At 43.7% G+C, this 25,481-nt stretch overlaps 1 protein-coding gene across 14 annotated transcripts in view; it reads left to right on the plus strand.

The window, feature by feature from the left end:
* Positions 1-25,481, plus strand: part of LOC138761737 (natural resistance-associated macrophage protein 2-like) — a 133,243-nt gene that overhangs the window by 56,226 nt on the left and 51,536 nt on the right. For all 14 annotated transcript variants that reach the window (XR_011356477.1, XR_011356470.1, XR_011356474.1 and 11 more), the window contains 8 exons: positions 3,108-3,178; positions 5,283-5,350; positions 7,056-7,211; positions 13,119-13,277; positions 14,361-14,447; positions 16,963-17,082; positions 18,223-18,372; positions 23,387-23,460. Coding sequence is in view for 1 of the 14 variants with exons in the window: in XM_069934393.1 (XP_069790494.1) it covers positions 3,108-3,178; positions 5,283-5,350; positions 7,056-7,211; positions 13,119-13,277; positions 14,361-14,447; positions 16,963-17,082; positions 18,223-18,372; positions 23,387-23,460 (885 nt within the window). In the remaining 13 variants the exon portion in view is untranslated. The remainder of the gene's footprint in view (positions 1-3,107; positions 3,179-5,282; positions 5,351-7,055; positions 7,212-13,118; positions 13,278-14,360; positions 14,448-16,962; positions 17,083-18,222; positions 18,373-23,386; positions 23,461-25,481) is intronic.

The raw sequence follows: 25,481 nt of genomic DNA on the forward strand, positions 1-25,481 counted from the left end.
ACTCTGTATTTAACTTTGGACTGCAGCGTCATGTGAGCACTTGATGGATAGAGCGAGGATAGCTCTATGTTGGGTCTAACCTGTCTTGGGAAAAGTTGATGGGTCAAGATAGAAGTTACTTTATTCAATATCTCACCTATGTTGTACTTCACTGGAAATATTTAATGCTAATTTAAAGTCATGGAATTTAATGCGGCATCTGTAAGGTGTTGCACATTGGGAAGGCAGAACATGGACGATACGCGGAGGGCACTGAGGAGTGCAGTAGAACAGTGACAGTTAGGGATGCAGATACATAATTCCATGGAAGTGTCGTCACAGATAGGGTTGCGACATTGACCTTCATCAATCTAAGTATTGAGTATAGGAGTTTGGATGTTGCAGTAAAGTTATAAAATACATTGATGAGCCAAATTTGGAATATTGAAAGAGTATAGAAATTTACAAGGATATTGCCAGGACTTGAGGAACTGAATTACAAGAAAACGTTAAACAGGTTTTGAACTTTCTCCCCTCATTCTCCATTGGTCCAGGGAATAATTGATAGAGGTATACAAAATTATGAGAGGTATGGATAGACTGAGTGCAAACAGACTAAGGTTGGGTGAGAGGTGAAATAGAGCACATGGGTTAAGTCTGAAAGGTGACACGTTGAAAGGGAATATTCAAGGAACTTTTTCATGCCAAGAGTAGTGTGTGTGAAATGAGCTGCCAGCTGAATTGGTGAAAGCGTGTTTGATTTTGATATTTAAGAAATTTGAATACTTACAGAGATGGAAGGGGTTTGAAGGGTTACAGTCCAGGTTCAGGTCAATGGGACTGGGCAAAATAATTACTTGGCACAGACGACATGGGTTAAAGGGCATGCCCATGTGCTATGGTTTTCCATGGTTATATGGGGCATTATTTGCTTTTGTTTTAGATTTCTAACATCCATAGCTTTATGCTTCCACAAGTGAATTTTGTGGACTAGATTTGGGTAACTCAAAAAAATGTTCAAGAATTTGAATGTGTCTCATATAAAAACATTCAAACTTCATATTTATTTAATTATTATCAATGCTAGTGACCACAAAGCTATCAGATTTCTATTTCAAAACAGTATGTATATGACTTTTGTCTGCAGTTCAACAAGAAAGTCTCCGGATGCTGGGGTTCAGTGGAATGCACAAACGTGCTGGAGAAACTCGGCAGGTCATGCAGTGCACATAGGAAGTAAAGGGCAACCAATGTTTCAGGATTGAGCCCTTCGTCAGGTATGAGCAAAAACAGGCAGATACCTGAATAAAAAGGTGGGGGAGGATGGTGAAGGAGAGGACAGGAGGGAGAAACTATCTACTGAGATCTTCTCTAAACCTACAAACCCATCCAGGTACCTTGATTATACTTATTCCCACCATGTATCCTGTGATGATTCTATTACCTTCTCTCAATTCCCCCGTCTCTTTTGCATCTGGTCCCAGGATGAGTTCTTCCATTCTAGGACATTCGGGGTTCTCTTCTTTCAAAAAAAAAACTTCACTTACCCTCTACTGCCATTAAACTGTGTACATCTCAGGAGACAAACCATTATCATACATCTTCTATAAACCCACCAACAATTACCTTTATCATACCTCCTGTAAAGATTCTATTCCTTTTTCTCAATCCCTCTGTCTCCATTGAGTCTGCTCCTAGGATGGGTCTTCCATTCCAGAATATGCAAGATGGGTCATTTTTCAAAAAACATGGCTTCCCTCCCTGCTGTCATTAAAGAACTTGCCTGTTTTCACTTGTACCTGATGAAAAGTCCAGGCCAGAAATGTTAGTTACCTGTGGAAGATGCATGACCTGTGACCTGGTGAATTTCTCCAGCACTTAGGTGGAAGTTCATTATTATCTGATTGTTCAAGTGAAAACCAATGAAGCAGTGTTTTCTGATCCTTTGCAAAGACACAACCAGTCATAACACACATACAGACAAATGATATACCCTATGCAACGTGCGCGCATACACATGCACGCAAAATAAATTATTATTTAATAAATTTTAGAGTCCTGGACAGTTAGTATGAGCAGTTCATTCAGTTGTCCTGCAGTCTCATTCCCTTTGGGAAGAAGCTGTTTCTCAACCTGGTGGTTCTGGCTCTGATTCTCTTGTATCTCTTTCCTGACAGGAGTAGCTGAAAGATGCTGTGTGTGGGGTGGTAAAGGTCCTCATTGATTTTTGTGATCTTAGTAGATCACCTTGATGGGGGGGGGGGGAGAGATCCAGTGATCCTCTCTGCCATCCTTATCGTCCTGTAGATTGACCTGATCCAATGCTCTACAGCAGCTGGCCAGGATGCTCTCGACAGAGCTCCTGTAAAAAGTTGGCCGGTCATCTTCCCTGCCTCAGTCTTCTCAGGAACTACAGTCGCAGTTGTGCCTTCCTGACAAGTGAGGAGATTTGTGTCCAGAATAGATCGCATGTTAAGTTGTCTCCGAGGAACTTGGTGCTCTCCATTCTCTCCACTACTGAGTGGAGAGTGGCCGTTCCTGGTCCTTCTGAAGTCCACAATCATCATCTCTGTCTTGTTCACATTGAGACTATATCAGGAGGCTTTCCACCATTTCTCTGTAGAGCAATTCATCATTGTTGTTGATTTGGCCAATTACTGTTGTGTCATCTGCAAACTTGATTGTTGTTGGAGCTGGATGTGGCTTTGCAGTTGTGTGTCAGTAGCATGAACAGGAGGGGGCTGAGCACACAGCCCTGAAGTGCTCAGTGTGATGGTGCTCGACGTTCTGCTTCTGATCTTGTCGTTAGGAAGTCCAGAATCTAGTTACAGAGAGGGGAGCTGAGTCTCAGCAAGGACAGCTTCTCCACCAGCCTCTGTGAAATAATCAAATTAAACATTGAGCTGAAGTCTATGAACAGCAGCCTGGTGGATGAGGCGATGTTCTCCAGATGCTGTTGTTCCAGGCCCAACCTGATTGCAAACTATTGAAGGAATAATTTGTGTATTGCTATGTGACATCCAGTGACATAAAAATAAATATTCTGTGAAGTGGTATGACAGTGATACTTATATTAATTTTGTTCTCTTCATTAATAACTGTGTTCTCTTCCCTTTTTGTGTGTTTAGGATTCCCCTGTGGGGCGGAGTATTAATTACTATTGTGGACACATTTGTATTCCTATTTTTAGACAAATATGGTAAGTTGATGGACACAATGAAAGATTGTAGCTTGTAGAATGTGGGGTTTGAGTCTGGTGAGGACACTGTTGGGAGCATGCATGACAACATGAGGTGAGGATTTGGGAAACAGTATCAGGGTGTCGTTCTCTGAGCGTGGGTTAGGGTTGGGAAGTTTGCCAAGTGGAGTGAGAGCAACAACCCAAGTCTCAATGTGGACAATAAAAAGTACATGATTGTGGACTTCAGGAGGACAAAGGACCACTCTCTATTGTACATCAAGGCTCCATCATGAGCGAATGGTGTGCAGAGTTCTTTGATAAGCATAGAACAGATGACCAATGCTGGATCCACACACCTCTTCATTAATCAGGAAGGTGCAGCAGTGCCTACACTTCCGAAGGAGGTTGAGGAGAGCAAAGCTACCAGCCCTTAGTTTGACCACATTTATGGGAGTACAATTGAGAGTGTCCTGTCAGGCTGCATCATTGTGTGGTATGGGAGCTGCAAAGCATCGGACCTGAAATCAATACGGAGGATCATCAAACGATCACTGGAATTTCTTTTGCCATTCACTGGAAGCATTGATTAAATAGTATTCAAAGAATTATTGAGGACCCTTTCCACCCAGCACACAGTATATTTGAACCACTACTATCAGAAAGGAGGTACAGGAGGATCTTGTCTGTTCAGTGAGATGAAAATGAACTTGAAAGCATAGTATAGAGTACAGGATGATATGGGGGTTGGAGACCTGCCAAACATGGGATTGGGGCAGAGTTGAGTGCAGTGGGGCGCCACGGATAGGTGGACTGATCACAGATTGGGGGGGGTGGGGGGGGGAGCTGGCTGAACCTTTGAAAGACTGATGACAGTGGGGCTATGCAGTGACTGACTGAATCTGCTGGGGTGTGACTGAACTGGGTTGTAGTTGAGAAATAAACCGATGGAAGCAAAAGCATGAGTGGTGTGTCTAGCAGAATGAAAATACATGTGAATTTACTTATCGTCTTTGCACAATGACATTCTGAACACTTTGTGCCATAGATTCTAATGAATCCACTACTAATGTTGGAAAAGCTTGTTGAAATGGGGAGCTTGTTCAGTGTCATCTGGGTGAAACCAGCAACTGCAGGGCACCACGATACAACTAAATAAAAAGAGGTGCAATCAAGCATAAACGCTAATATAGAAACAGGCCAGCCCAATGAGCCCACCATATCCCTCCCATCCATGTACCTGTTAATTTCTTGTAAAAATGTAAAATTTAATCCCACATTCACCACTTCAGTTGGCATCTTGTTCCACTCTCTCGCCCTTTAAACATTTTACCTTTCAACCTTAACCCCTTGTTCTTGTTCTTGTCTCATCCAATGCCTGTTTGCATTTATAATTTTGTATACCTCCAACAAATCTCCCGTCTCTGACTCTCGAGGGAATGAAGTCATAACCTATTTAACTTTCCCTTGTAACTGTTTCTCAACTTCCAAGAACATCCTTGTAAATCTTCTTTGCATTCTTTCACTCTCATTAGAACCATAGAACATTACAGCACAGAAACAGGCCTTTCAGCCTTTCTAGTCTGTGCCGAATTATTTTTCTGTCTCATCTCACTGACGTGCACCTATATACCCCTACACCCTATATAGTCCTACACACCCCTCCCAATCATGTACCTATCCAAATTCTTCTTAAATGTTAAAAATGAGCCAGTGTTTGAACCCTGGTCCTGAGAGCTGGGACTGTGAAGGCGTTATGCTAACTGCTATGCCAACCATGCGCCCTATCACATCTCAAAACAGTTCATAGGCAATGAGTTGTTATTGAAATCCCAGCCAATTTCTCAATGTTCCATAACAATGTATTCTGTCTGGGCACTCCTCAACCAAATGGCATTAACATTGATTCTCCCATTTCCTCTCTAAGGAGTTTGTATGTTCTCCTGTGTCTGTGTGGGTTTTCCTTGACGCTCCTGTTTCTTCCCACCATTGGAAAAAAAAACATACCAGGGTTAATTGGGTGTAAATTGGTCAGCATGGACTCATGGGCCAAAATGGCCTGTTACTGTACTGTTTGTCTAAATTTAAATTTAAAATTGTTTCTAACAGAATGTTTCTGCTTTAGGTTTAAGAAAACTGGAAGCTTTCTTTGGATTTCTCATTACAGTTATGGCCATTACATTTGGATACGAGGTAAGAGTGGGAGTATTTGAAAGTGTCAGAAATGTTTGGATTAACTTTTTGATTTGATCTCTTAATATCCTTGGCTTTTCCATATTTTGCTGATCTATAAACTATAGAAACCTCATTAGAACATGATTCGTTAATCCGCGAAATTGCTTATAGTGCAGGTGTCTGTGGACCCCAAACTTTGCAAATAAGTTGATTAAAATTCAGAATCCCAATATTAAAAGAATATGCATGCTTTCTTTCATTGAAATTGTTAGTGATAGATAGTGGATCCTTTGAAGACCGGTAATATTTGGGTTTGATTATCCGAGGGCACTCTGACATGTATGCATCTGTTCCGCGACTCAGGTGTAACGTGGTATGAAATCTTGGACCCCAACTACCGCGATCTGACGAGGTTTTTACTGTATATAAAAAATTGTGGAGGGGGTTTACATGTTTGTGTTTGATTAAAACAGTGCTTGGAAAATAATCATTGGATTGGGTCATGCCGGTATGGATTCTTAGAAGGGATATCCCGTTTCACAAATGTTGGGTGTTTTCTACCAGCATAATATGTCAAAGAAAATCAGATGGTGTGGTGTGTTCAGACTGTTAGATCAGCTGTGATAAGATGCCATACAAGGTTATTGAACAAAATTATAGCATGATACTGGGGCTCCCATGGTTGTGAATGTCTTATCTGATGGAAATTTGAATGGCATTAATATAGACCTGCAATTTCCATAAGTCTCCTCCCATGTGTCTCTCTTTTACCAAATCCTCGGTCTCCTTTCCTCCAGCTCTCCATCCCCTTCCGTTCCTTCTGATATCCAAGAGCTACCCTTCTTGGCTCTCTCCCCATCCCTTCTCAACTTCTTTCTCCCAGCCCCCATCTGTATCCACCTCCGGCTTCTTACCTGTTAGCCTGTACTCTGCTACTCTTCCCACTGCTCCTTCCTTCCTTCCTCCCCTCCTCTCCTCTCTCCCACCCTTCATGTTTTTATTCAGGTACCTGTCTGTTTTTGGTTATACATAACGAAGAGGCCAGGCCCAAAACTTTGTCCTGTCCTTCCCATGTATGCTAGGTGACCTGCTGAGTTTCTCCTGCATGTTTGTGATTCAATTCAACACCACAGACTATCTTATTTAACTTGGTTGGTAGCTTTGATTTAAGAAGGCTAACATGCCAAAAGATCTTTTTACGACTCTATCTACTTCAGAGAATTCTGTACCTGTATTCCCAGATCTTTCTGTTTCACTGTACTCCTCAGTGCCCTACTGTTTACCATGCATGTCCTACTTTGGTTAGTTTCCCCAAAGTGCAAAACTTTACACTTATCTGAATAAATTGCCTCTGCCATTTTGTAGCCCATTTTTCCAGCTGGTCCAGATCTTGCTGCAAGCTTTGAAAGCCTTCTCACTCCCAATCTTCATGCCATCTGCAGGCTTGATGATTCATTTACCACTTTATCATCCAGATCATTGATATAGATGACAAACAACAATGGACCTAGCACTGATCCCCAAGGCCCACCATGAGTCAGAGAGGCAAGAGAGCACTCTGGTTTCTGCCTGAATACCGAGCAACTGAACCTTTTTGTCCAACTTCTATGCAGGAAACCACATGGCTTGCCAGAACCATTGAAGCTGGGTCTAAAAGATTGTACAGAGCACCTATTAGTTAGTGGGTAGGTTATAATTTGATTGTGTTTTCTGTCCCCTGCAGTATGTGATGGTGAAGCCAGACCAGGGACAGCTGCTGAAAGGGATGTTCATTCCCTATTGTCAAGGCTGTGGAACCCGTCAGCTGGAACAGGCAGTTGGGATTATTGGAGCGGTGATCATGCCCCACAATATCTACCTACACTCTGCCTTGGTGAAAGTGAGTATTGTGTTTATTGAATAACCTCAAACCTCTCAAGGTTTCCATCACATTTGAAGTTTTCTAAAGCTCAGTTGCTGATAGCGTTTGACAAATTGCTGGCCACCATTTCCTATTCCAACAGTTTGTCAGTAGTGCTGGGGAAATCACACCATAGAGGCTTGGTGGATGAACTGTCCTCACTGGGACTCCTCTCTGCTACAGGATCCCGGACTTCTTCAGCAAAAGACCGCAGAAACATATTTTCAAAGATTCTTTTTTAAATCAACCATTCTCAATGGGGGTCACACAGCCCCCCGAGGGCCACATCATATTTAAGGGGGTGGGCACACACTGAAATCATAAAATATTTTTATGTAGTCCATGGGAGAGAAGTACAAAAGAAAACAACTAAACTTCACTGCTTCACAGGGAAAGGGGCCCAAAAACTGAGCAGAATCCTTAGGGGGGCATAGCCAAAAAATGGTTGTAAATGGCTGTTTTAAATGATCTGAAGCATCTTGGGGAGGTGGTTGCCACAGTGCCGAGTTGCTCTGCTGGTTCACACTTTTGTATTTGCAGAATTCCAAATGCGACACATCAGCAAGATGGAACTTCCACCTGGCCCCTTACTTGTATCCTTGCCCTGATTCCTGGACTTTAGCTCATTCAATATTGAAGCTGGGTGTTGGGACCACATGTAGCACCAAGGATTTTCATGGCTTTGAATCAAATGACTTCTGCCCAGTGAGACTGACCTCGTCCATTGTGAATGTTCTTTGAGCAACTAGTGATGGAATGCATCAAATCACACCATCCAGTGACATTGGACCATTCCAGTTTGCCTACTGTCCAAACTGGTCCACAGATGATGCTATAGTCTTGACTTCACTTCATCCTGACCCACTGAGAGAATGATACAAGATATGCTAGGCTGTTGTTCATTGACTTCAGCTTGATGCTTAAAACTATTATAACTCGGAGGCTCTTGGATAAGCTGTCCTTGCTGGGACTTAGCACCCCTCTCCGCAACTTGATCTTGGTCTGCTTGACTGAAACACCACAGTTAGCCCAGGTTGCAGCAAAACCTCAAGCCCCATCACACTGAGAACTGGTGCACCTATGTGCTCGGCCCGTTACTGTTTATGATGTTGACTCGCATCCGCACTGCAGGATTCAGTTCAAATAGAATCATCGACTTTACAAATGATACAACAGACGTTGGCCACATAGGCAAAACTGATGAGTCTGGTTACAGGGAGGAGGTTGGAAGGCTCGTCAGATAGTGCAAGAACAACCACCTGAGTCTCAGCGTGGACAAGGCAGGAAATCATTATACACTGGGGGATGAAGGTCAACTACTCTTGTCTGTGCATCAATGGCTCCATCGTGGAAAAAGTACAGTGCACAAAGTTCCATGGTGTGCTTGGAATGGATGACTTATCCTGGACCCACAACACCACCTCATTAGTCAAGAAGGGGTGGCAGTGGCCACGCTTAAGTAGGTTGAGATGGGCAAGGCTACCAGACTCCATTTTGTTAACATTTTATGGGGTGATAATGGAGAGTGTCCTGTCTGGCTGCATCATTGCGCAGTATGGTAGATGCAAAGAATTGGACTGGAAGCCGAGAAGATCACTGGGGTCTTCCTTTCCTCAATACATGGATACATATATACATACATACATCTCGACACAATTTAAAGTAAAAGCTATTTTATTTTGTGTGTGGATGTGTATGATTGTTATGTGCTGTGCATGTGTGTCCACCACAAACTGGAGAAATGCTGTTTTTTTCCAATTGTACTTGTAGAGTCAGATGATAATACTTTTAATTTGAGTGGTGGTAGTAAAAACACAATTCTGGAGAAACTCAGCAGGTCAAACAGTGTCTTTTATAATAGCAAAGATTAAAAATACATAACTGACATTTTGGCTTCAACCCTTCATCAAGGTATGGAAAAATGTTAGCAGGCATCTGAATAAAAAGGTAAGTGGGGGGAGGAGCATGGTAGCAAAGGCAGGAGGTAATAGGCAGAGAAGGGAGAGAGGGCACCACGTTAAGCAAAGGGAGGAGGGATGGCTAGGTGAATAAAGAGGGAAAGAGGTGGAGAGCTGAGGGAAAGAAGACAGGGGAAGGGTGGGGAGAGAGAGCAGGTGAGCAAAAACAGGAAAAGTCAATGCCATCAGCTCAGACAGAAAATCAAGTATTGTTCCTCCAATTTTCAGGTGGCCTTGGTGGGAAACTTTTCCATATCTTGATGCCTGAAACATCAGTTATGTATTTTTTAATCTTTGCTATAAGGACACTGTTTGAGCTGCTGAGTTTCTCCTGCATTGTGTTTTTACTTGAACCACAGTGTCTGCAGACTTTCATGTTTTATTTTTAATTTGAGTGGTGGTTGATATTGAACAGCAACTGAGAGCATTGGCTTTAATGGGTGTTTGTTTCACTGCTTGAAATGAATGGTGTAGATGTGGAAGCATTTGAAAAGGAAAGACTGAATCTTTGATGCCTATGGTCAGAATTATAAAGATATTGACTGGTGGAAGAGGTGGCTGAGGTGGGTATAATTGCAATGTTTTTAAAAAAATGAATGGGTGTGCAGATAAGATGGGTTTCAAGGAACGTGGGCCAAATGCAGGCAGGTGGGACCAGTGTAGATGGGACATTTGGACGGATCCATGGATTGGATAGAATAGATTTAGAGGGATGTTGACCAAACACAGCAGGTGGCACCAGTGTGGGGGGGGGGGGGGGCGGGGGGGTGGGTTTGACATTTTTCGGGATACAAGGATGGGATGGGTTTAAAGGGTTATTGGCCAGAGGCAGGTAGGACCAGTGTGGTTGGGATCTTTGGAAGGATCAATGGCTAGGATGGGTTTCGAGGTATATGGACGAAATGCAGGCAGAAGGGACAAGTGTGGAATGACTTACTCAGTTCCAGGAAACTGTTCATCAATCTCGCAGCCTGCGGGAAGAAGCCATTTCCCAGCCTGGCAATCCTGATTTTGATGCTCCTGTACTTCCTCCTTGATGGTAGTTGGTCAAAGATACTGTGTGCCAGATAAAAAGCGTCCTTGATTATTCCTTGAGCCCTATTTAAGCATCACTCCAAGTAAATGTTGTCACTAGAGTAAAGGGTCACCCAGTAATCTTGGCTATTTTGATGATCTTCCATATTGACCCTATCTGAAACTTTGCAGCTTCCTTACCATGCAATGATGCAGCCAGACAGGAGATTCTAGGTTGTGCTCCTATGAAATATTGTCAAGATGGAAGCCTTGCCCTCCTCAACCTGTTTAGGAACTGTAGACGCTCCTGCGATTTCCTGACTGATGAGGTGATGTTGTGGGTCCACGATAGGTGTATGCATTATATGCATGCCAAGGAACTTTGTGCTCTCCACTGTTTCAATGGCATAGTCATTGATATGTAATGGAGAATGGCTGACCTTTATCCTTCTGAAGTCCACATTCATCACCTTTGTCCTTCACTCTTGGTTTCACCTGGCAGTGAAGAAAACCAAAAGCAAATAGGTCAGCATAGGAACAGGAAGACAGCTGGGAGGTTGGAATGGCCATTGCGAATGGAGTGGAGTCATTTGGTCACACTGATGCAGAGGAGGCTATGTTGAGAGCACCAATTAGAGCAGACGAGATGGGAGGTGGTGATTCTGTATACAAGTGCGGCAAGGTTAGTGTAGCGGTTAACGCAATGCTGATACAGTGCCAGCGATCAGGACAGGGGTCAAATCCACACTGTCTGTAAGGAGTTTGTACATTCTCCCCATGTCTGTGTGGGTTTTCCCCAGAGACTTCAGTTTTATCCCACCGTTCAAAATATACTGGGGGTTGTGGTCAATTGGGTATAAATGGGCATCACGAGCTCTTGGGCCAAAAGGGTCTGTTATTGTGCCGAATATTTAAATTTACATTTCTCTCACCTAGATTGCTGCTGCTCTATGATGGCAGCGCTCCTTGCAGATGTGCTCAGTAGTGGGGAGGGTTTTGCCTTTGATGTTCTGGACTGCCCATTACCTTTTGCAGGACTTTTCACTGGTTTCCATACCAGACTGTGATGCAGCCAGTCAGCACACTTTCTACCTCACCTCTATAGAAATTTGCCAGGGTTTCTGATGGCATACCAAACCTCCACAGACTCCTGAAGAAGTCGAGGCGCTGACGTGCTTTCTTCACGATGCCATTGGTGTGTTGGGTCCAGGAAAGATCCTCAGAAATAGTGATTCCCAAGAACTTACATTTGCTCACCCTCTCCAATGATCACTGAATTGTATACCTCTGGCTTTCCCTTCCTGAAGTCAACAATCAGCTCCTTAGTTTTGGTGACATTGAATGCAAGGTTGTTGTTGCACCATTCAACCAAGTTTTCAATCTCCCTCCTGTATGCTGACTCATCACCTTCCTTTAAACAACCCACCACCATGGTATCGTTGGCAAATTTGTAGATGTTGTTTATGTCATTCCAAGCTACACAGACGTAGGTGTAAAGTGAGTAGAGCAGGGGGCTAAGAACATAGCCCTGTGCTGCTCTGGTACTGATGGAGATTCTGGAGGAGAAATTCTTACCAATCTTCACTGATTGTGGTCTGGAAGTGAGGAAATCCATGATCCAATTAAACAGTGGGGTCTTATATCACAGGTTTGGTGTTTGCCAATCAGTTTTGAGGGGATGATGGTGTTAAATGCCGAACTGTATTCGATAAAGAGCATCCTGATGTATTCATCTTTGCTGTCCACGTGTTCCAGGGCCTTGTGTAAATCCAGTGAGATGGCATCCTCCATAGACCTGTTACTACAATAGGCGAATTAGAATGTATCCATGTCACTGCTCAGACAAGGGCTGACATGCTTCAACACCAGCCCTTCAAAACACTTCATCACTGTTGATGTAAGTGCTACTGGTCGATAGTCGTTAAGACAGGTTACTGCCCTCTTCTTTGGCACTGGTGTGGTTGACGCCTGTTTGAAACGGGTGGGTACCATGCCCTGGTGGAGTGAGATATTGAAGGTATCCATGAATACGTTGGTAAGTTGGTCAGCACAGATTTTTAACACTCGACCAGGTATTCCATCTGGGCTAGATGCTTTCCTCAAATTCACTCTCCTGAAGGCAGCACGCATGTTATCCTCAGATATGGACAGGATGGGATCGTCAGGGGATGTAGGGGTGCAGAGAGGTGGTTCTTCGCTGTTATTGTTGTCAAATCGGGCAGAGAAGGCGTTGAGATCCTCTGGGAGAGAAGCTTTACCATCTGCTACTTTACTAGATTTGGTTGGAATGTTTGTTGAATGATCTACCAGATGAAATGGTAAATGCAGATTTAATTATGACACCTAGGGAAAAATTGTATAGGTACATAGATGGGAGTGGTATGGAGGGCTAATATCTGAGTACAGGAAACAGGACTGGGCAGAATAAGAGATTGGCATGGCTAGATGGGCTGAAGAGCTGGTTTCTGTGCCATAGTGTTCCATGGTTCTATGATTGTGAAACATTCACAGATGCTTGAAATAGTTGGACAGAGGGTTCAGCCAGCATGTAAAGCTGTAGTTGATGTCACCACTGAGAAGCTGCCTTTGGCCACTGAGTTACCAGTGGTTACCATGGTTGGTGCGAGAAATTAAAAATCAGTCAGCCTTACTGTTTCTTGTGTGTTGGGGTTGCAGCAGAATTGAACCTTGCAGGTGCAGGTAGGTGCGAGGAAAATGAATGGTGAGCCACTCTAACTATGATAGGCCTAACTGAGCTGAACATCCTGTTAATGTTGTCTTCCTTGTTCACCCAAGTTGTATCCAATTTGAGGACACTGGGATTTCTCAGTGTTTCTTCCTGTTTGAAATGCTTTTCATTCAGCTGATGTCTGAAATATCAGAGCTGATATTTCTCTCTCTCTCTCTCTCTTAGTCTAGGGATGTGAATCGGGCCAATAAGAAGGAAGTGAAGGAGGCAAATCGTTACTTTTTCATTGAAGCCTGCCTTGCCTTGTTTGTGTCTTTCCTCATTAACGTCTTTGTGGTCTCAGTGTTTGCAGAATCTTTTTATCATCAAACTAACGCACAAGTGGTAAGTGTGGGAGGGAATCAACTCAATCCCAAGTAGGTCTTTGCATTGACTGTTCCCAAATCACAGCTCCTATATAGCTTCTTGCATTGATCAAGGGCTGCAGTGAATTGTATTTCATTCTCCTCTGGAACCACGCCTTTAGTTAATGATGTTCCCAGTTTCTTGCATTTATCAAGGACTGTTCCAAAATTCTATCACCGATGGACCCGTCCCCCATTACCTTTCCCCCTTTACATATGTAATTTCACCAATTCTATCTTTGCCTTGATGGAGTCCTGACCCAAAACGTTGACTGACCATTTCTACCCCTGATGCTGCCTGAACTGCTGAGTCCCTTCAGCAATTCCCTGTCTGCTAAAGGTCCAAGAATTTGTAGTTTTTATGTACCCTGCATAGTAGCAATTTGATTTAGTGTGAAACAAGAAAATCTGCAAATGCTGGAGTCAAGTACAAATTTAACTCAGTAGATCACGTAGCATGAAAAGTAATCAACATCTGGGCCTGAGACTTTCATCAGGAATCAGGAAAAGAGGTAGCCTGAATAAAAAAGTAGAGGGAGGAGGAAGGGAAGGGGGAGGAGTAAAGGTGACAGATAAGTGGCAATAAATAGGAGGGTAGAAGAGAAAGAAGCAAAGAAGTGATCAGGGGAGAGGGTTGAGGGTTGCTCTATGATGGGTGAAAGAAGGGAAGGGGGTAGGGAGCTGAAGGAAAGAAAGAGGGGTGAGCAAAAGAGAGAGACTGGGGTGAGGAGGTAAACAGAAATTGAAGAGGTTGCTGTCAATACCATCTGCTGGGAGACTGGGAAGATGGAATCTATGGTGAGAGGGTGGAGTAGAAGTCAGCTGAAGTGGTGATTGTGGGCTCAGTGGCAAAGTTAAGAAAAATTTGGGTAGGTACGTGGATAGGAGAGATAAGAGGTCCAGTTTCAGATTAGTGAGACTTGGTAGAATTATATTTTGGCACAGACTAGATGGCAGTTACGCCTGTTTCTGTGCTGTAGTGTTCTGTGGTTTTCTGATTTCAAAGAGAGAAATGAAATGGTGTGCTTTGTATTTGACACGTCCTTCATTTTTCATTTTGCAGCATGAGGTCTGTTTCAACAACAGCAGTCCACATTCCAATCTCTTCCCTTTGAACAACAAGACTTTAGATGTTAACATCTATAAAGGGGTAAGAAATGAGATACAGAATCTTTCCTGTTGAACCATCGTAACTCCAAATGGGCTACGTGAAGTTTGTGAACTCAAAGTCAACAGCAGCCACTGTTTCAAATTCACTGTTTGTGTGATTGAGGTCACCAAATGTTCATACACAGTTAGTGCGTCACTATTGCAGTGCCAGTGTCCTGGGTTCAAATCTGGTGTGGCTGTAAGCAGTTTGTACATTCTCCCCATATCTGCATGGGTTCTCCAGTTTCCTCTCACCCTCCAAAACATGGAGCTTGCAGGTTAATTTGGGTGAAAAGAGCAGCAGGGGTTTAAATAGCCCAAATCTGCTTCTACTGTGTTACAAATAAAATCTAGTGAAACTTGAATGTCCAGCCTGAATCCATGGGCGCCGTAAATCCACACCCAGTCTTTTAGTTGTGTGTTATGATCGCTTTGTGACATAGAGCTTGGAAACAGGCCCCTCATTCCAACTCATCCATGTTTTCTTTCTGAGTTCATCCTATTTCTCTCTGCCCATATCCCTCTCAGCCTTTCCTGTCCATGTCAAAATGTCTCTTAAACAGATCCATCAAGTAGTTCCACATACCCACCACTGTCTGTCTGAAAAAGGTGCCCTGAAAACCGTAGAACACTACAGCACAGAACCAGGACTTTCAGTCCATCTAGTCTGTGCAAAACTATTGTTCTGCCTTGTCCCATTGCCAGCATCTGGACCATAGTCCTCCATAACCCTCCCATTCACGTACCTCGACCAGTTTTTCTTGAATATCACAATTGAGCCTTCATTCATCACTTCATCTGGCAGCTCATTCACCACTCTGTGGAAAGAAGTTGTCCCCAATAATCCCTTTAAACATTTTACCTTTCACCTCTAACCCATGTCCACTAATTCTTGTCTCACCTAACCTCTGGTAAAAAAACAGCCTGCATATATTTTATCTAAACCTCCTATAATTGTGCACACCTCTATCAAATCTCCCTTATTCTCTGACTCTCCATGGAATAAAGTCCAAACCTGTTTAACCTTTCCCTGTAACTCCGCTCCAGGCAGCATCTTTGAAATATATATATAGCCCAGGGGTGGCCAAACCGTGGCTCGTGAGCCACATGCGGCTCTTTGACCTTTAATATGCGGCTTGCGGAAAATTCGAATATTCTAGAAATTTCGACCCCCCCCCCCCCTCCACTTGTACTGCCAGTCTCCCCCCCCCCCCCCCCCCCCCCTCGCCTGCCCGACTAATTTTCTAATGTGGAAATCTGATTAAAATATCTCTAAATTTTTGGTTTACATTTTTTTTACATATTTGTGTCTTGTGATTACTGAAATTAATATAAATAAAAACTACATGCATGAATAAATATTATTGCATTTAATATGCATTTCTTAAAATTTATCTAAAATTTTTGGAACAAAATGTGTATGTAACAATAAAAACGTATGTATGAATTTTGTTCATATCCTGCGGCTCTCAAGCATCTGAGTTTTATCATTTGTGACTCTTATATTAAGCAAGTTTGGCCACCCCTGTTATAGCCTGTAGTCAGGTGACCTAAACTACCGTCTGCTTTACTTTAAACTTCTCACAAAACAATGCCCTTCAGTTTTAGACACCTTGGCCCTGGGACAAAGTCTCTGGCCATTTATCTTATCAAAACCCCTCATGATTTAATAAACCTCTGTTAGGACCAGGACCCCGCTTGACCTCCTATGGTCCAGGAAGAAAAGTCCCAGTCTTATAATTTTCAGCCACATTCTTGCAAATGTTTTCTGCGCCTTTTGCAGCTTGTTCAGCTGGTTTTTATTTCATTTCAGAAGGATTTTCAAATTGGGTGCAATCCTATATGGTTCTAACATTTGGAAATCCATCCCACCAATCATCAAATATTCATGGCTTTAAAAGAATAACAACTGTATTGAGCTGATTACCCAGAGCAAAGCACAAAAATGCTGGATAAACTTAGTAACAGTATTTCAGTTGCCACACCAATGTCTGTCCATGTCCACATGTACTGACAAACCAATTGGAGAAATAGCACCTTTGTGTCCTATCAACCTCGAATTTCCATGAATCCCCTACCCCTAGTCTCTTACTTATCCCTCTGTCTTGTCTGCTCCAGCTCCCCACCCCCTTCTTTCTCCTGTCAGAGCTACCCTCTTTCCAATCATTTCTCAGTTTCTTATACCCTCCCACCTGTAACCATAATACCTCTTATCTGTTAGCATTTGCTCCTTCCTCTGCCCCTTCCTCCCTCTTTTCCTCTCCTCCAAGCTCCCCCAATCTTTTCAGCACCTGCCTGTTTTTTCTTATACCTGACGAAGGTCCCAGGCCCAAAATGTTGGTTACCCTTTTCTTCCAGTGGATGCTGCATGAACTGCTATGTTTTTCCTGCATGTTTGTGTTTTGCACTCAACCCCAGCATCTGCAGATTTCCTTGTTCAACTCAATCACACAGATCGGTTCTAAATGATGTGAGAATATGGTTGTCAGACCACTGTCCTTTTCATCCGGTCTTAGGGTGTGGTGTTGGGCTGCTACTTCGGGGCGGGTGCCCTCTACATCTGGGCCATTGGCATCCTGGCTGCAGGTCAGAGTTCAACCATGACCGGAACATACTCAGGGCAGTTCGTCATGGAGGTAATTTTGACTTCAGACTCAGTGCATTTGTTTTTTTTATTCTGAGACATTTCTTGTATTGTGCAGATCAGTGTGTCTCAGAGTACTCAGTAAATTTGAGGGCTTTATTAATTTCAAATTTATGATCTTACTGTACATGAACTGTTACTCAGGACCACAGTGAGCACACATACACACTACTTAATTACAGATATAATGTAAAAGAAATATATACAAATATTTAAGTTGATTTAGTCAGTTAGAGGATACTATTCATCAAAGTGGCAGTCTGCAGGTAGAAGTTATTTCCAAACCTGGCCATATAATTTTGATGCTTCTGTACCTCCTTTCTGATGATAACAGTCAATACTGTTACTGTTGAAAAGGATCCTCAGTAATTTAAGCAACGCTCCTGGTGAATGTTGTTAATAGAGAAAAGGAAGATCCCAGTGATCTTCTCAGCTGTTTTGATTATTCTCTGTGTTGACTTTGGTCCAATGCTTTACAGCTTCTGTACAACACAGATAGGATACCGGTAGCCATGCCTTCCTCGACCTCCAAAGGAAGTGTAGGTACTGCTGTGCCTTCCTGCTAATGAGGTGGTGTTATGGGTCTAGATAGGTCATCCTTTATATGCACATCAAGGAATTTTGTGCTCTCCACTCTCTCCAGGATGGAAGCATTGATGTGCAATGGAGATCGACCTTCATCCTCCACATTCTGCATGAGCATAATTTTACTGCACATTTGCCTGTACTTTTGAAAGTTGGACTGGTATGATATTTGGTACATTTTTCATTAGTATGTGCATTAACTGTTCCCTGGTGCATATCTCCAACTACTGTCTCACTTGTGGAGCTGATGGTGGAAATTCTGGTTTATTTAATTAGGTTTAACTTGCATTTCGAGCCTGTGATGTGGACAAACTGGTCATCAGGCAATCTTTACCATTATAATCAAAAGCTCCTCACCTGATAGTACAATTTATGAAAAGATGCTAGGGATTTTCAAAAACAAAGTTTTTAGTAAATTTAGTTTGAGAGAAATTTACTGTGTGGCTCACCCAACAGTGTTTGATGGGATGGTGCCATTCAATGTGCAGAGAACATCCAGTCCCTGAGCAAGTGCTCAAGCCATGTACTTTTATATTTTGACTCAAAGGGCTTCCTGAACTTAACGTGGTCCCGTTTTGCTCGTGTTGTCTTCACTCGATCAATTGCGATAACCCCAACGCTATTCGTAGCTTTGTTCCAGGATGTTGATCATCTGACTGGGATGAACGATTTTCTCAACGTTCTTCAGAGTATGCAGGTGAGGCTAATCGTCCTTTTAATAAAAACATATGATTGGAGAACAGCAAATGTAATCCCCATGTTTAAGAAAGTTAAGACGTGGAATCCTTGGAATTATAGACCAGTGAGCCACATGGTAATGATGGGCAGGCTATTGAAGAGTATTCTTAGGGACAGAATTTATGAGCATTTAGAGAAGCATAGTTTTTTTGAATGGGCAACTAAAGCGGCATCGTCTGCAAAGAGTAGTTCACGGACAAGTTGCTCTTGTGTCTTGGTGTGAGCTTGCAGGCGCCTCAGATTGAAGAGACTGCCATCCGTGCGGTACCGGATGTAAACAGCGTCTTCATTGTTGGGGTCTTTCATGGCTTGGTTCAGCATCATGCTGAAGAAGATTGAAAAGAGGGTTGGTGCGAGAACACAGCCTTGCTTCACGCCATTGTTAATGGAGAAGGGTTCAGAGAGCTCATTGCTGTATCTGACCCGACCTTGTTGGTTTTCGTGCAGTTGGATAATCATGTTGAGGAACTTTGGGGGACATGGGCTTTAGTTGCCCATTCAGAGCCAGCTCTTCAGCGCTTGACGTCCTGCTTTGCGGAAACTGCCAAAATGTTTGGCCTGGAAGTCAGCCTGAAGAAAACTGAGGTCCTCCATCAGCCAGCTCCCCACCATGACTACCAGCCCCCCCACATCTCCATCGGGCACACAAAACTCAAAACGGTCAACCAGTTTACCTATTTCATCAGATGCAAGGATCGACAATGTGATAGACAACAGACTCGCCAAGGCAAATAGCGCCTTTGGAAGACTACACAAAAGAGTCTGGAAAAACAACCAACTGAAAAACCTCACAAAGATAAGCGTATACAGAGCCGTTGTCATACCCACACTCCTGTTCGGCTCCGAATCATGGGTCCTCTACCGGCACCACCTACGGCTCCTAGAACGCTTCCACCAGCGTTGTCTCCGCTCCATCCTCAACATCCATTGGAGCGCTTACATCCCTAACGTCGAAGTACTCGAGATAGCAGAGGTCGACAGCATCGAGTCCACGCTGCTGAAGATCCAGCTGCGCTGGATGGGTCACGTCTCCAGAATGGAGGACCATCGCCTTCCCAAGATCGTGTTATATGGCGAGCTCTCCACTGGCCACCGTGACAGAGGTGCACCAAAGAAAAGGTACAAGGACTGCCTAAAGAAATCTCTTGGTGCCTGCCACATTGACCACCGCCAGTGGGCTGATAACGCCTCAAACCGTGCATCTTGGCGCCTCACAGTTTGGCGGGCAGCAACCTCCTTTGAAGAAGACCGCAGAGCCCACCTCACTGACAAAAGGCAAAGGAGGAAAAACCCAACACCCAACCCCAACCAACCAATTTTCCCCTGCAACCGCTGCAATCGTGTCTGCCTGTCCCGCATCGGACTTGTCAGCCACAAACGAGCCTGCAGCTGACGTGGACTTTTTACCCCCTCCATAAATCTTCGTCCGCGAAGCCAAGCCAAAGAAAAAGAAGTTTTTTTGAGGGATAGTCACCTTGGTTTTGTGAGATGCAGGTTTGCTTAATGTGCCTAATGGAGTTTTTTAAGCAGTTGACAAAGCAAATTGATGAAGGTAAGGTGGTGCATATGGATTTTCTACGGCATTTGAGAAGGTCCCCCATGGTAGACTCAGAAAGTCATGAGCTAAGACATCCAGGGAACTTGCTTGGATTCAGAATTGGCTTTCCTACAGAAAGCAGATGGTAGTAGTAGATGGAGGTCATACTAGTGGTGTTCTACAGGGATCTGTTTTGTGACCCCAGTTCTTTAATTTTTATGAACAACTTGGATAAAGAGATGGAGGGGTGGATCAGTAAGTTTGCAGTTGATACAAAGGTTGGAGGTGTTGTAGATAATGTAGAAGGTTGTTATAAGTTACAACAGGATACAGAGTAGGGCAGAGAAGTGGCAGATGGAGTTCTATCCAGATAACTTTGAAGGGATGCACTTTGCAACGAAGAACTTGAAGACAGAGTATGTCATTAATGGCACGATTCTTAACAGTGTGTAGAAACTGAGTGTGTCCAGGTCCATAGATCCCTCAAGTTGATTGGGTGGATAAGAAAGCATATGGTGTTTTGACCTTCATTACTCAGGGGATTGAGTTCAAGAACTGTGATGTAACATTAAAGCTCTGGTTAGATTGCACTTGGAGTGTTGTATTCTATTTTGGTCCCTGCATTATAGGATGGATGCAGATATTTTGGAGAGGATATAGAGGAGATTGAACAGGATGTTTCCTGGATTTGAGAACATGTAATGTGAAGCAAGGTTAAAACTGTGGGTTTTCTCTTTGGAGCAATGAAGGATGAGAAATGACTTAATATATACAGTAAAAGATTATGAGGGTCTTAGTTAGGGTTGACAGCCAGCAACTTTTTCCCAGAGCGACATCTGTTTAAGGTGAGGGGAGTAAAGTTTGGGGAAGATGTAAGAGGCAAGTTTTTTTCATCAGAGACTGGTGGGTATCTGGATGCATTGCCAGGGGTGGTGGTGGAGGCTGGTACAATAGGGATATTAAAAAAAATCTCTTAGGCAGGCACATGAATGTCAGAAAATAGAGAATTATTGGTGAAAGGGGGAGAGGGATTAGATTGTTTTGGAATAGGTTTACATAGGTCTGCAAAACATTGTGGGCTTAGTGATATTTACAATGCTGTAATATTTGTTGTTCTGTAACATTTAAAAAAGGCAATTCATGTGTGTGATAGTACAGATTCTATCACCAATGTGTATATGTGCAGATTGTAGTGTAGGATGACTGTGATTGGCTGAGAGTGTAGCCACACCTACTGGCAGGTCTTAAAGGATTGCTCCTAGCCAGACCAGGTCATTCTGGACTGGTGGACCTACATGTGATATGCTCCAGTCTTTTAGTTAATAAAATTGTAATGCGTGTCGAAAGAACCAAAGACTTGTTGATCCTCCTGCCTGGGTTTTTTCTCTTACTATGCCCAATGGGTTCCACACTATGCCGACAAGGCACAGCCATTCAACAAGACCACCTCCTTTCCCCTGTCAACCGAAGCCAAAGCGGCCTTCGACCGCATCAAATTGGACATTGCTGCTGCAACGCTGCACGCCATCGACGAGTCCATTGCATTCCAAGTCGAAAGCGATGCGTCTGACTTTGCATTGGCTGCCACTTTGAACCCGGCCGGCCGGCCAGTAGCCTTCTTCTCCAGAACCCTCCAGGGTCCTGAGAGCCTACACTCCTCTGTCGAGAAGGAGGCCTAGGCCATAGTCGAGGCAGTACATCGTTGGAGACACTACTTCACTGGCAGGCGCTTTACGCTGTTGACCGACCAACGCACGGTCTCCTTCATGTTTAGCAATTCCCGGCGAGGTAAGATCAAGAATGACAAAATCGCCAGGTGGAAAATCGAGCTCTCCACCTTTAATTATGACATACTGAATCGGCCAGGTAAACTCAACGACCCGCCAGATGCGCTCTCCAGGGGCACTTGCGCCAACATGCAACTGGACAGACTACAGAAACTCCACGAGGAGCTCTGTCATCCAGGGGTCACTAGGTTCACGCACTTTTGTCAAATCTCGCAACCTGCCCTACACAGTTGAGGAGATTCGCTCCATGACCCAGGCCTGCCCAGTGTGCGCTGAGTGCAAGCCCCACTTCTTCCATCTGGAGAGCACCCACATCATCAAAGCCACCCACCCAATTGAGCGTCTCAGCGTAGACTTCAAGGAGCCCCTACCGTCGACCAACCGTAACACCTACATCCTTACGGCCATCGACGAGTACTCCTGCTTCCCGTTTGCTGTGCCCTGCTCGGACATGACTGCCTCCTCAGTTATAGAGGCCCTGCACAGCATCTTCGCAATCTTCGGATACCCCAGTTACATCCACAGTGACAGGGGGTCCGGTCCAAAGGTCTCCCCACCTCTCGCTGTGCTGACTAGTGCCATACCCTCCATCTACTCCCTCCTATGCACCGCGACCAATGCAAAACTAAAAATAAATTTTGAAGGGATGGAGCATATGCTACGGCTGGAATGCCTCGACATCGACCCACAATCAGCTACAGCCTCGAATTACTTTAAGCACTGGGTGAGGTGCTTTGAAACATACTTACAGCTCTCTGATCCTGCAGTGGCCGCACCCTACAGGCCTGCCGGTGACACGACTCCGGCGACCTCAATCCCGGCGCCATGGCGGTCACGCCGGATCGTCAGACCCCCTGACCGGTACAGCCCCTAACCTCCATTCACCCTGGGGTCGGTTCTCAAAGAAGGGGTGAATGTGATAGTACAGATTCTATCACCAATGTGTATATGTACATATGTACAGATGGTAGTGTAGGATGACTGTGATTAGCTGAGAGTGTAGCCACACCTACTGGCAGGTCTTAAAGGATTTCTCCTAGCCAGACCAGGTCATTCTGGACTGGTCGACCTACTTGTGATATGCTCCAGTCTTTTAGTTAATAAAAGCCATGGTTTGGATCAACAAGTCTTTGGTTCTTTCAACGCGCATTACAATGTGTAAACAGAATCGTGGAAAATTCCACCCCAGGAAGGGAAAGATTGATGCTTAATAGCGTGCTTTGATTTAGATTTTTAAGTTGCACCAAATAGAGAGGGTAGTTGGCTGTGGAGAGAGTAAAGAGCAGGCTTTTTCCACTGTAGTTAGGTGAGAGGACATGGATGAAAGGTGAAATGTTTAAAGGCAACATTGGGGGGAACCTACTTCACACAGCAAGTGGTGAAATTGTAAAACGAGTTGCCAGCTGAAGTGGTTAATGCAAGCTTAAAAAAAATTTGGATAGATTCATTGATAGAGGGGTATGGACTGGGTGCAGGACTGAGTGGGACTCAGAATAATTTCAGAACAGACTGCATGGGGCAGAGGGCATGTTTATGTGCTGTAGTGTTCTATGGCTATGGTGGGGTGAGTGGGGCAGAGAAGCTCAGGAAATAATTTCAGAAATCAGGCAACTTAAAGATCTAACAATTGACCTTCCAACTCCCTGCAGCTACCGTTCGCCTTAATCCCAATATTGACGTTCACCAGTATGACCTCAATAATGCACGACTTCGTCAACGGTCTGTAAGTAACCTGAAGGCTAATTTGATTAAATCAACCTTACAATTGAGAATTCCAAATTTTATACATATCACAATTGGTATTCTGCAAAGCTGATTGTAGGGTTGGGACATTGATCAAAATCACAGAATACTACAGCCTAGAAATGTGCTCTTTGGCCCATCTTGTGCATGCCTAACTATTGCGCCTAGTCCTTTGGAACCATAGTACACTGCAGCACGAAACAGGCCCTAGCCCCCCTACCCATCTACCTCTCCAATTTTTCTTAAATAAAATACAGCCCCACTCACCCCTTCAGCTGGCAGCTTGTTCTGCACTGTAACCACTCGCTGCATGAAGACGTTCCCTTTAAACATTTCACCCTTAACCCGTCCTGTGGTCCTTGTCTCACCTAACGTAAGTGAGAAAAGCCTGCTTGCATTTACTATATCTGTACTCCTCATAAATTTGCATACCACAATCAAATTTTGTGTAATTCTCTGTCATTTCAGGGAAAAAAATCCTAACCTATTTGACCTTTCCCTGTAACTCAACTTCTCAAGTCCTGACAACCTTCAATCTCTGCACTCCTTCAATTTGATTGATATCTTTTCTGCACTTCGGTTACCAAACTTGACAGAATATTCTAAATTTAGCCTAATCATTATTACTGGTAAACTCTAACAGGACAATAGCACAACTAGTCATTCTGCAGTCATAAGGAGAATGAAAACCCTACAGAGATCAAGTCCAAATTGAACCTAGATATTACAGGTTTGAGGTAGCAGCTCCCCTGGTCATCCTGACCTGGATCTGAATATGAGGAACGAATATGAGGAGCAGTTGATTGATACATGTTTCCAGTGTCGTAAAGAGTAGGTACATTGGCCTTCATAAATCAAAGTATTCAATATAGGATTTGGGATGTGATGGTGAAGTTGAATAAGGCATTGGTGAAGCCAAATTTTGGAGTACAAGTCTGACAGGAAAGATAACAATAAGATTGAAAGAGTGCAGAGAAGATTTACAGGGATGTTGCTGGGACTTGAGCAACTGAATTACAGAGAATGGTTAAAAGTGGGATTTTATTCCCTGTAGCATCAGAGATGGAGAATGGGTTAAGGGTAAAAGGTGGGACGTTTAAAGGGAAAATTTAATGGGTGACACAGTTGGCATAGCGGTTAGTGCAATGCCTTTACAGTGCCAGTGATTGAGACTGAGGTTGGTTTGAATCCTATGCTGACTGTAAGAAGTTTGTACATTCTCCCTATGTCTGCGTAGGTTTTCTCTGGGGGTTCCAGTTTCCTCCCATCGTTCAAAAACATACCGGGGGTGTATGTTAATGGGGTGTAGATTGGATGGCACAGACTCGTGGGCTGAAATGGCCTGTTACTCTGCTTTATGTCTAAATTTAAAAATTACATTTAAAAATTGCAGGATACTTGTTCAATTAAAGAGTGGTGACAGTATGGAATGAGTTTGCAGCTTAAGTGGTGAATATGGGCTCAATTCTGACATTAAGAAATATTTGGATAGGGAGGGTATGGAGGGCTACGGACTTGGTGTAGGTTAACAGGATAAGATGTGCCGAAGAGCCAGTTTCTATGCTGTTGTGTTTTATGGTTCTATGGCTCCTTCAGACATTTCTTTTAATCTACTGGAGGATTTTGAAGGTTTGACTGGTAGAATAGTCAACAAGGGGAAATCATTGGATGTGATGTATTTAGAGTTTATCACAGCTCTTGCTCAGTTTCTTTAGGTTAGAGAATGTGGATGGAGAGTTGGTCAATGGCTAGAAAGCAGAGTGGGAGTAAATAAGTCTTTTTATAGCTGAGAGTGATTGGTAGGGTACTTCAGAATCAGGTCATGGACCCAAGTTGTTCATAGAAACATAGTACACTGCAGCATGAAACAGGCCCTAGGCCAATCTTGACTGTGCTAAATTGTTATTCTGCTTTGTCCCATTGACCTACATGGATTTCCATACTCCTCCCATGTAGGTACCTGTCCAAATGTTTCTTCATTGTCAAAGTTCACCTCTTAGC

This window comes from Narcine bancroftii, chromosome 4 (genome assembly GCF_036971445.1).
Source record: "Narcine bancroftii isolate sNarBan1 chromosome 4, sNarBan1.hap1, whole genome shotgun sequence".
Classification (NCBI taxonomy): domain Eukaryota; kingdom Metazoa; phylum Chordata; class Chondrichthyes; order Torpediniformes; family Narcinidae; genus Narcine; species Narcine bancroftii.